Genomic DNA, 12,089 nt, shown 5'->3' with positions numbered 1-12,089 from the left:
TCAATATTTTCTATTTTTTAGAACATCTTTAGATTGCTCCACCAGATAAGGCATCCCACTCCCGCTAGAACAGCCTTCACTTTCGCACCGGGCAACACTTGAGACATTAACTCTCCTAAGCTTATCGCTACGCGCAGTTTTTGGTACTTCCTCAATATTGTTCCTTAACAGATAGTCAGGCGCGTCCCATGGCTGAGCCTCAGCCGTGCCGTACATTAGGTATATCAAATTGCCCACAAAGAAAACACACGCGGCAATTATGAAAACAATTTGCCAGTCCGAGCGATTATGCTGAAAATATAATTTATAATTATTAAAAATATGTATATAATTTATGCAAATTAAACAAAAACGAAAGAAAGAATAGACATACCGCATCGGTGACCACGAAGCCCACAACCAGTGGCGTAAACAAAGACACCACATTAGTCAGCGTATTCACGATACCCATTACGACGCCCGCATGATTCGGCGATACATCAATCGTGCTGAGTATACAACCCATGGTAATACCACCGTTGAAGCCGACATTCATGGTCATCAAAGCAATAGCCAAAGATCTGTTTGTATCATCAAGGAATCCTATACCGATCATAAACAACGCTGGCAGCCACATGGCAAACGTATTGGCGATCTTACGCACCGTCGTCAAGCAGAGCCAATTCCTTTCGATCGCCATATTACCGAAGAACAAGTAGATGTACGACATAATCCAACGCGCTATGTACGGCAGGGCCGAGCACAACGCATTACTCTTTATATTCATATTATATACACCATTGAAGTATGAGGGAATCTGCGATTGCGCGGTGCTAAAGCCCCACGTTTCGGCACAACGCACAACGAGTAACGCCAAGAAGGGCACCGAAGTGAACATTGCCAACCATGGTACAGGTATTTTCCGTTCGTGAAAGTCTTTCTCACGTCTCATAGAAGTCTCAATGTACTCGCACTCTGCTTTCGTAATAAAGCGTGATTTTGGCGGATTATTGGCGGCAAATATGTGCCAAAATAAACACCAGACAAAACCAGCGCCAGCTGAAATATACGAAATACCCGGCCAGCCGAGCGCGCTGCCTGCAATCAAGCCACTTACAAGCATTGCCAACACCATGCCACAATCGACACCCGAATATATGAGTGCGCCCAGCAAGTTGCGCTCTTGTGGCGGAGACCATTTGGCAATGTGCTCATGTATGGCGGGAAAGAGTGCTGCCTGGCAGAGACCCTGTAAAATACGTATAACACAGAATATTTGCCAGCCGCCCCAACACACCAGATATGGTGTGGCTAAACTGCATACGGACGAACCGAAGACACCTATGCTCATCACTACTTTCGCACCAAAACGTCGACTCAAATAGCCACCGGGAAACTGTGTGACCACGTAACCCCAGTAGAAGCTGGAAATTATATAAGATTTTTGTTCTTCAGTCCAGTCGAATTCCTATAAAATATTAGTTAAGGTTAGTTCTTCTGAGGGAAAGACGAAAGGAGTTATATGCTAACCTGAAAATTAGGATTCGTGCTTTCGGCGTTTGTCATCGCGACCACAGCCACCGAAATGTTTAAGCGACTTATAGAAACCGCAACAATATTGAAAAATAGCAGCAGAGTTTGTACATGGCGTACGCCAAAGCGTGGTCCTGAAATAGACAAATTGGGCAAACCAATTTATTTAAGACTATAAACAGAAGACATTAGAATATTTTCAATCATACCTCAATTTATCCACAAACAAGGAGAGCTATTTTGTAATTTTTAATGACCTCTTTCGGCCATGTTGAAGAAGAATAAGCGGATTATGGTAACAGCATTTGTAATGGCCCTGAGATTATAACTTATATGCAGATACCGTTCATAATCTAACGGGCTTAACAGTTTCAACACTACACTCGATCACTCTTAAGCTTCATTTAACCAAAAAAAAAATTAAACTCGGGGAAATTGAAAAAAAAGTTTCAGATGTTCAGAAATTAGTGAAAATAATGAAGAAGTTCGCAACATTTTGGAATTTTTGTAGAAAATGGAAGAATGCCACGCAAGCCACCAATTTTGTAAAATTTACGGAGACGATGCTGTATCAGTTCGTGTAGAACAACAATGGATCGCTCGCTTCCGTTCCGGAAATTTCAATGTGAAAGATGCACCACGCTCTGGTCGACCTATTGTTGAAAAAGTCAATGAAATTATGGACAAGATTGACCAGGATCATCACATAAGCAGCCATGATATCGCTAAGGAACTTAACATTCATCATCAAGAAGTCAACCATTTAAAAAAGGCTGCCCATAAGAAGAAGCTCGATGTTAGGGTACCACATAAATTGTCTGTGAAAAATTTAATGGACTGAATTAACAAAGAAATGAAATCGAACCATTTCTGAATCGAACAATAACAGGAATCGAAAAGTGAATCCAATATCACAATAATGTGCGAAAAGATCAGCCTTGCTACCATTGCTCCTACCTTACTACTAGCCTATAATTTTAATTATAAGTTAGTCATGTATAATAATAATAATAATATCATGTTCCAAACGTGGTGAAACTCAACTAATGGTCGCAAAGCCAGGATTGACGCGTCGAAAGATTATGCTGAGTGTTTGGTGAGATTGGAAAGATCATCATCCACTATGAGCTGCTTTAGCCTGATGGAACAATTGATTCTACATTTTACTGTGAACAACTGATGAGATTGAAGCAAGCAAACGAAAAAAACGGCCAGATTTGTTTAATTAAAATTAATTATAAATATAAACCCACTACCCAATATATTAAGACCTTCACAATATATATATGCTCATATTTTTTAATATATGTATATAAACCATATCGGCTTTAAAAGTCATTATTTATGATTTAACTCCGGTCGACTTCTTTATACTTTTCAATATATTTAGAAATATTTATATGATTACCATCTTATCCATAATTACCACTTGAGACCAATCTGCTTTCACGACCATCATAACCTAGCCTAACCCTTTATACATTGTTTTCTTTCAAACTCTTGCAATAAATCACCTTGAAAGTCGATAATAAATTTAAGAACCATATAAATCATTAAAAATCTTGGCACTGTGATCTAGCGGTTATAAAGATTAAGCTCCTTGCAAGTGCCTAATGTTTTATTACTTTGGTCGAGCCGGATATTTTGGCAGCAATGGTAGCTATTGTTCTCCCAAATATAATCATAATAAATAACATAATCAATCTAAGTAAATGGTATATATTATCAGAATACAATAACCTGCTTGCCTCGGTTAACAACAAATTAATTATTAGTCATCTCATAAGCTATCGAAAAAAACAAATAAACAATAAAACAATAGACAAAATTCAAACTTATGTATCTTTTTAAAATATCCCGAACAAATATTCTATCGGTGAATTTCATAAAGATTATACAATATTTATTATAACTGTACAAGTACAAATAACAATCATTCGAAATAAAAAAAAAATTAAAATGTTTTAAAACTTTTGTAGTTTCATCTCACAATGTTGGATGCACTTAGCTCTATTCGTTATCTATGTTAAGGAGTTTTGATCCACTGAACTCTTTCAAAATTATATTACTTCTCTTAATAGTCGACTCTGACGCGTCTATCAAACGCAGCTCGGCAAATCGGAAGAAGATCTTTAGTGATCTAAATTCGACTACTAAATCCTTTTTGGTCAAATTTTCTCCTCAGAAAAAAGTGTTCTTTTTTAGTAGAGTGATATCAAATAATATTAAAATCCTAAATATTTTATTAGTAATAAAAACTTCTTTGCAAGTACAGCTGGTTTCTCATACCACTCAAATTTAAACACTCCCTGCCTGCTCGGTCTAACTCAACTATTCTGTTTTTATACATATATCTAGGTACACGTCAGGCTTTGTGTGCTTTTTATACTCTCAACTGGGTATATTAAATTCACGATGAAGTTCATAACAGAAGGAGATCCTATAATGTACATAAATATGTATACATATACTCGTATATAAATGCTCAGGGTTTCTTGCTGAAACGATTTAGCCATCCTATATCCGTCTGTCTGTCAGTCTAATTGTATATACGCGAATTAATCTCTCTGCTGTTATTGTTGTTTTAGCGCTAGGATGGTGAGAATTAGCTGAGTTGTCGTCAAATGAAAGGCCCAAGAAACGTGCTTTTTCGACGGAGCGGGGTGTCAAATGAGTGGGGTTGGTGGGGCACGCAAAGAAGTGGTCAGTGTCAAGCGGAGACTCATTGCACACGGGACATATATTGGACATGTCGGGGTCAATTCTGTATATGTAGGAGTTAAATCTGCTACAGTGTCCAGAACGAAGCTGCGCAAGGGTCACTCTTGTCTCTCGCGGCAACTCGAACTCTTCGTTTGTAATGGGTTATTTGATTGATAGCTTGGTTTGACGCCATTCACTAAATGGGTGTCAGAGAAGGAGTTGATGGTTCCACTGTCAATGGCGGACAGTGCCTGTTGGAAGTTTGTTGCGTCCGAAGTTTGATTGACGTATTGTCTGATGTCGTCAACGTAATTGAAGAATGGCCCCTTGATGTTCCTAGGAGGCGGTTCCGCTCCAAGCAGGTGTTCGATAGAATACATCAGTAAGCATTCTGTCGTAGTCCGGAGTGCAGTATTCTGACAGGTCTGAAGCTTCCTCGTCTGCGCTGCACTGCATCCAGGAGACCATATTGGTGGGGCGTAGTTAAGGACCAGCCAGCTGGTTGCCTTGTAAGTTGTCAAAAACTAAGTGCAAGTTGAGCAGCCGTAGATGCTAAGATCGCAGTAGTGCGTTGGCAACATGGGGTCAAGTAACTTGTGGTCCACTCCCTGTGCGTCTTATGGCCTGAGCTGGTTTTAAAATGGCTCCATCCATTACATGTATTACGCCAGATCGAAGTGGAGTTTGGATGCAGCCTCTTGGCGGATACGCAACAGAAAAATTCCTCCTGGGCCGGGTTGGACTCAATGCCAGCGCGAGTCAGGAGAATACGGAGCAACCCTGCTGCAAGGAGTTGCTCCAGTGACGACAAGCTTAAGCTATGATTTCTCCATACAAAATAAAAATTATATTTTACTACATTACTTCTTAATAGAATTGAAATCGGCTTGTAACTGGAATGCAACTCTTTGTAAATTTCTGATATTCCAGGATGTACATTCGGTTGAGTGTATTGATAAAATGGCAATAAGTTGATGAATTTTAATTATTAGAAAAAAATACAAAATGAAGAACACAACCAAGTATCTAGTTACCGTGCGAAAAAGAAAAACAAGTTTCTCAACTAAAATCTCTAGGTAAAAAATTAATTCGGCAGTGCGAAATAGATAAAAAGCCGCCATACGAACAGACCAATCGTTGTATATAAAACCTTTTAGTTTAACAAATTTTATTCATACAATTTGGTGTAGATTATTGCTCAGGGCAACGACACAGTCCTACAAAAATTTGTAAATCGGATCATTATAGCTTATAACTTGTTTGAAAGAAATTTTACATAAAGAACAAATTGTCAGACAGATCACTATGGTATATAGTTGTCATAAAAACTAATCAATCTCAATAAAGCTCTTGTATGGAAACTTCTGTGACGAGCCAACCAAAGCTGACGTTTCTTCTATTTTTTTTTTATTTATATATGAGTGGTTATTTCCTTTCTTTGTAAATAATCTAAAATATTTTCATGTATTTGGCTTATTTTATTTTCCTTTCTCTTAGGTAAATGTTCTCATAAATAATGTTAGCTTAAGAACTACCGCCCGCTTCGATAAGAAAGTGTTTTCTTTCCTAAGACCTAAGGTCACAGTGCATTCCTCATTATTAATCACAAAATTTTTTTTTATTCTGATATAGTACATTTTAGAATTGCAGCAACAATTATAATACCAATAGGTAACTAAACTTTTGAACTATTTTGCACTCAATGTAGTAACATTTGGATCTTAATGAATTTCATATGAATCGGAACAACTTTTTATAAACCTTGTTAAAAGACCGACGTGTTTCTAATTAATTTGAAGAAATATTTATCATTTTATTGGACTATTTTCCTTTTTATGTATGAAAAATTCCAATACTTTAGTGACTTTGTAGACTACTTAGTCTCTATGTTAGGCAACCGTTTGATTTTTACAATATAAAATAAAAACAGATAACTATACCAGTGAAAACCAAACTATGCTTCCTCATCTCATGCAACGGAAAATTTCGAAAATGTGTTCCAAATCATGGAATAACAAAGTTAAGTTTTGTTTGGAGTACTTTGTAGTTATATAGTAAGTTCCCATCCCGTGTCTTAAATTCAATTTAGCTAAATTATTTACATTTCTAAATTATTATCTGCTGAAATGATTCTAGTTTCTACTATATAGTAAAAATATTATAACTGTCGCACGTGCATCCCACGCAGGTATCAATACACGATTTAAAAAACACAAAACAGAACGAACGATGGCGTCTATTTTCCACACAAATTGAATTTAAGTACTGGAGAAAATAGATAGTTGAAAGCGAAATGAGAAATATTTGTCACCTAATGGAAATATACGTCACCTATGCCGTCTAATTAAAAAAACACGTGAATATGTAATAATGTTACACGATCAGTGGATCGCATTTTACAAATAGTTACCTTTCGACATCTTTATTAGGTTTTAAAAAATTGATCGGTCAGTTTGTATGCTAGCTAAATGCTATGGCGGCCCCAATAAATGAGCTTCTTCTTGGGGAGAAAATGAAAAGTGCAAAATTTCAAATCGATATCTGAGAAACTCGAATATATACAGACAGATAGATTTGGCTAAATTGACTCAGCTCTTCACGCTGATCATATATAGATATCCATTAAGGTGACGTTGTTGTGAGCGAAACGAATTCCCCCTGATGTTGTTGAGAGGCAAAGCGAGCAAGCGGCCAACCTTGGTTTAGAAAATTATTCAATTCATATTAATTTTGAATAAAAACGTGATAAGGTAAGTGATGGTTATAATATCATGAACAGTTTCCACACCATGGTAGGAGATAGAAAAAGAGAGTTTTCACTGTTGTATACTAATGACTTGCAGAGGTGAATAGAGAAGATACAATCTTCCATAAAAGTATACAAATGCTGGCAAAAGCCGATGATATTGATATCATTGGCCTCAAAAACCGCGCCACTAGTTATGCTTTACCCAGACTGGATAACACAGCGAGGAATATAGCAAGACGAAATATATCCTATCATCAAAGAAACAGTCGTTATATTCGCGACAGGGTTCTCAAGTCACTGTTGACGGTCATAATATCGAAGCCGTAGATAATTTCGTCTGGCTTGGAACCAGTATTGACAGCAACAACAACGTCAGACTCGAAATCCAACTGAGAATAACTCTGGCCAACAGGCGCTACTTCGGATTAAGTAGGCAATTTGGAAGTAAAGTCCTATCTCTTTACGAACAAAGACCAAATTCTACAAGTTACTTATCATCCTTGTTCTGCTAAGTGGTACAGAGGCATAGACAATGACACCTGATGAGTCGGCATTACGAGTTTTCCAGAGAATGGTTCTGCGGAAGATTTATGGTCCTTTGAGCCTGGGCCACGGCGAATATCGTAGTCGATGGAACGATGAGCTATACGAGATATACGACGCCATTGACATAGTGCAGTGAATTAAGAGACATCGGTGACGCTGGCTAAGTCATGTCGATCCATTCGGACACTACACACTCTCCAGTTCTGAGAGTATTCGACGTAGAACCCGCCGGTAGAAGCAGAGGAAGAGGAAGACCTCCAATCAAAAGACCAGGTAGAGAAGGACCTGTCTATACTTAGAATGGCCAAACAGTGAGAAAGAAGAACTACTGACGTGCTTTTGTAAACTCGGCTACAACCAATAAAGAAGAAGAAATTCACTTTATTCAAAAAAATAAAAAGAAGAGTAAAATAACCACACGCTTGTTTATGCCAATGGTCTTGACCACTCTAGTGGCACATAATATGAAAATAACAGAAAGGGGTTTACAATAAATTTATAATTTACAATAAATTGAATATCGCCAACTTGATTTAAGAAGTACATATAAACATATTTAGCAATGACGTGTTTTGCTAATACTAAATTAGTCAAGGATCTACCAACCTTTATCCACACCCACTAAAATTTGCTCCATACTCATTTTCTTAAAATTTTCACAGGTTCGAATTCACTTTAAATTTTTCGAATAATATCCCTAATTTTTTTCTATGTTTGTCCTGTTAAAATTCTTCTAATGCCAATTTGCAACAAATCTTTCGAAAGCACAATGCTTTTGGGCAACAGCTACTCCGCGACTTTACTAAAAACCCAAAGTATCGATTGTATTTATTTGTTTCGATCTATATTGTTAATACGTTAGTGCATTCGTAAGTATTTGTAATCGCCTCACAATCTTGCCTATTTAGTAAAAATATAGTATATCACAGTCATCGTGTGATACTCAAAGCGAGCGGTTGTGTGTTTTTGTGCTATTGGTGAGTTTTGGTAATCTCTCACAAGATGTTTCATTTCAAGCACGAGTTAAGGAGTGTTTACAGTATTTTATAGCGAACAACGAGAGATTTGCCCCCAGTGGGACACTCTCTTGGGGATACAAGGTTCGCCCATCAATTGTTATCAACGAGTACCAAATCAAACATCAAAAAGCAAAAAAAAGTCAAGCATTTCCCATTAACGTTTTCCCAAGCCTTCCGCCAACAACAAAAGATAATCCAAGATATTTAGTGCTAAGTGCAACGAACACTCAAAAAACTATAAACAAATGCTTGTGCTTTGCTGTGCACAAAGCGTTAAAATATATTAACTATTAAACTATTATGACTAATAATTAGTGGTTTTTATTAGTCATAATAATTTAAAATACATAACTCAAAAATTCATAAATTTAATAATATCTCAGAAGATGAAATCATTGAACATCGAAAAGAACAGGAAGTTGTATCAAATTCCCTAAATACTACATAAAGCAAACGCCAATACATAGTGGAGTCGTTCTCCTGACCTTTGATAAATATCGCTTACCTGAAAAAATTTAAGTGTCATGGTAAGGCAGTACTATCCAAAGCCTATGAGGTGCAAAATCTGTCAACTTTTGGGTCATACAACAAAACGATGTACTAAAGCCCCTGCTTGCGACAAGTGCGCTCTCCCCTCGTCCCAATTCCCTCCCTGTACTCGTTCCTTTTGCATTAACTGTTCAGGTAAACACTCATCTTCTGACAAAATATGTCCCAAATTTAACAAATGAAACAAATAATAGCCATAAAAACGGACAAAACGTGCTCCATGCGAGAAGCAATAAAAATACAAAAAACTCACTTTTCTCCTACTCTCAGCGAAAACTCTGCTACATTCGCTAGTATAACAAACAAGTAAGGAAGGGCTAAGTTCGGCTGCAACCGAACATTCTATACTCTTGCAACTCGCTAGCATCAAAGCCAGGGAAATAATTTGTGGGGTAAAACCAATCATATGGAGTAAAGTCTGCCGGATGTTCGAAAATATTATAATATATATTATAATATAGTATCGAATTTTACTTATTCTTCGACAGTTTCTCGTAGAAAAAAAGGAAGATTTCAAAAAACTTGGAACTAGATATCTTCAAAACTCTTTCTTTAAGATTGGAAACCGTTTTGAAAAACATCATTCTGAGAAAAATGAGTTTCAAGATTGGAGTCGCTATAGAAACCGTAATAATTACAACTTCGATTTCAAACTTTAAGAGGATCTTTATTATAGTGTATGCTGCCCGATAATGCAAAAATCGATTTTTCTAAAATTTCACACTGAGGCCGATCCCTTAATATTTATTAATGATGTCGGTTTGCTTGGATTAACTTTTTATAAAGTGCAAAGGGTTTTCTAGACTAGTTTTCCTCTGTAGAAGTTATTACTAGCAGTTGTAAGTAGTGGCAAAACGGAACACTTAGTTGTAACGACTTTAAGGGGGGAACCTGCTTAATCCTGCTTCAAAAATCGATCTTTTTTACATAAATCTCTATAAAAATAATATAAGAATATGTCCCCAAAGTTATAGATAGGAATTCGAAATATTTTCGAAGCTTGAAGGGAAATAGTGACCGTGCGTCTAGCAGATATATAAGCGCTTGGGCAGAAAGCTGAAAACTTTGACGCGCGATTTCTCGGTTTTTCATTTGCACGATTTTTCCTAATTGGCGGGCAGGATAGAAAAAAAAAACTAAACGTCATATGAAATTGAGGTAAAGTTTATTTGGCATTAAATTATTTTTTATTTAAACTAAAAAAAAAACTATGAAAAGTCAATTTTGAACATATTTTTAAACAACATAAAGTAAAATTTTTTTGGTCAAAAACCACTTGCTTTAAATTTATACAAAAATTTTAAAATTTTACAATTTTTTTTTGGAATTTTTTTAGTTTAACTAGAAGATAAATTATTAAAAAACATGAATCTCTTTGATTTTTTTGTTTCCGACAGAAATTGCGACCTGCATCCTGCCCGCCGTCCGACAAATGCACATGCGAGATGCAGCGGGCAATTGCTTCCCGAATTTGTGAATGATACTAAAACATATAACTATAAACTCTAGAAATTTCGCTTTAATCAATTAATTTTTTTCCTCCCAAAAACCTCCTCAAAAAAATCGAATTTTTTAAGCCTCTAAAGCAGGCTCCCCCCTTAAATCGATATAGTGTTAACAAATAAAACTTTATTATGCAAATAAGTATTTATTATAATAAGTAAATTATTTAGCTACAGTAAAATACTTTTATTTATATTTCTGAGTCTAAATATGCCTGCAAATAAAATGAGATGTGGAAAAAATACAAAATTGACTGAAATTGATAAAGCCACAATTTTGGCTTTGAAATCGCAAAACTTGAGCATATAAGTACTACTATCGGTGCTTTCCTTCTTAAATATGTAAACGTCAAACTAGTTCCGAACGCTCGAAGAAGACTACTACCAAGGATGACCACCATACGAAGCGGATTAGTATTTAGAACAAATTTAATACAGCTGAAGACATCAGAAGCGAAGTTCAAAAATTAAAGGGAACCAAAATCAGTACGCGAACAGTACGACGGTGCCTGCAACAATGCGTACTAACTGCCTGTCGAGAAGAGTGTTTGAAAGTTTTAATAATGATTGGGGTTTTTCTATCTTGGTATTGGAAATTTGGCTTTGTTTGATGGAAATGTTAACGCGATTTAATACCAACAAAACTTACAAGAAAACCTGGTCCCTTCAATTGAAGAGCACTTTTCCCATATGAACAACGTAATTTTTCAGGAAGATTTTGCGCCGTGCCATCAGGCCAAATGAGAAGGTAATATTTTTTATAATACATCACCATATTAACATTTCATTTCTAAAAAGATATGGTTAAAACACATTTTATTATTTTTTTTTTTTTTTCAGATAAAAAAATATTTAGCAGAATTTGGTGTTTTATCACTGGACTCGACTGGGAACGGTCCTTATATGAACCCCATAGAAAACCTCTGGTACATCACGAAAGCGCGGATAACCAAAAAGAGACCAAGGGTTTTTCCCGAACTTGACCGAATAATTGAAGAAATTTGGTATAACGGTGTACCGGCACAAATCTTACAGTCATTAATTGATTCCATGCCCGAAAACCTTGGTAAAAAATAAAGAAGGCACCATAAAATATTAAATAAAGACATTTTGTGGCCTCTACCATTTATACTAATTTATAAAAAAAATGTTTCTAAAGTATCGCGTTTAGTTTTGAGCACATTTTTTATAAGTATCATATCGGAAATCGAAATATCAGATATACTTTGTTTCGGCTTCTAATCGAAAATGGAAACATTTATTTTGAACTGCATTTTTTATATTTTTTAGGAATACTTATATAAATCAAGTTTCTTGCAATTTTTCATATAATTTTTTTATTTTAAATAAAATCAAATAATCACACATTTCTAAGGTGTCCTCTTTTTTTTTGTCCGATACTGTATGTACTTTTAGCGCTTTCCTAGTCTATATATTCATTGCTAATAATATATAAAATTTACATATATTTTTTTAGTATAAACAAAATTTTATAAGTCTAAAATTGAA

The 12,089-nt window shown here is 35.8% G+C and overlaps 1 protein-coding gene across 1 annotated transcript; it reads right to left on the bottom strand.

Annotated features, from left to right (window-relative positions):
* On the bottom strand, positions 1-8,177 carry LOC120773086 (putative inorganic phosphate cotransporter). Its single transcript, XM_040102050.1, has 4 exons — positions 8,117-8,177; positions 1,510-1,646; positions 374-1,447; positions 1-291 (listed from the first exon to the last, which is right to left on the bottom strand). The coding sequence occupies exons 1-4, from the start codon at positions 8,151-8,153 to the stop codon at positions 1-3; spliced, it is 1,539 nt and encodes a 512-aa protein (XP_039957984.1). The 5' UTR covers positions 8,154-8,177.
* Positions 8,178-12,089: the final 3,912 nt, after the last annotated feature.

Source organism: Bactrocera tryoni, chromosome 3, assembly GCF_016617805.1.
Source record: "Bactrocera tryoni isolate S06 chromosome 3, CSIRO_BtryS06_freeze2, whole genome shotgun sequence".
Taxonomy (NCBI): domain Eukaryota; kingdom Metazoa; phylum Arthropoda; class Insecta; order Diptera; family Tephritidae; genus Bactrocera; species Bactrocera tryoni.
The sequence above is the reverse complement of the archived record's forward strand: the minus strand, read 5'-3'. Positions and strand labels throughout refer to the sequence as shown.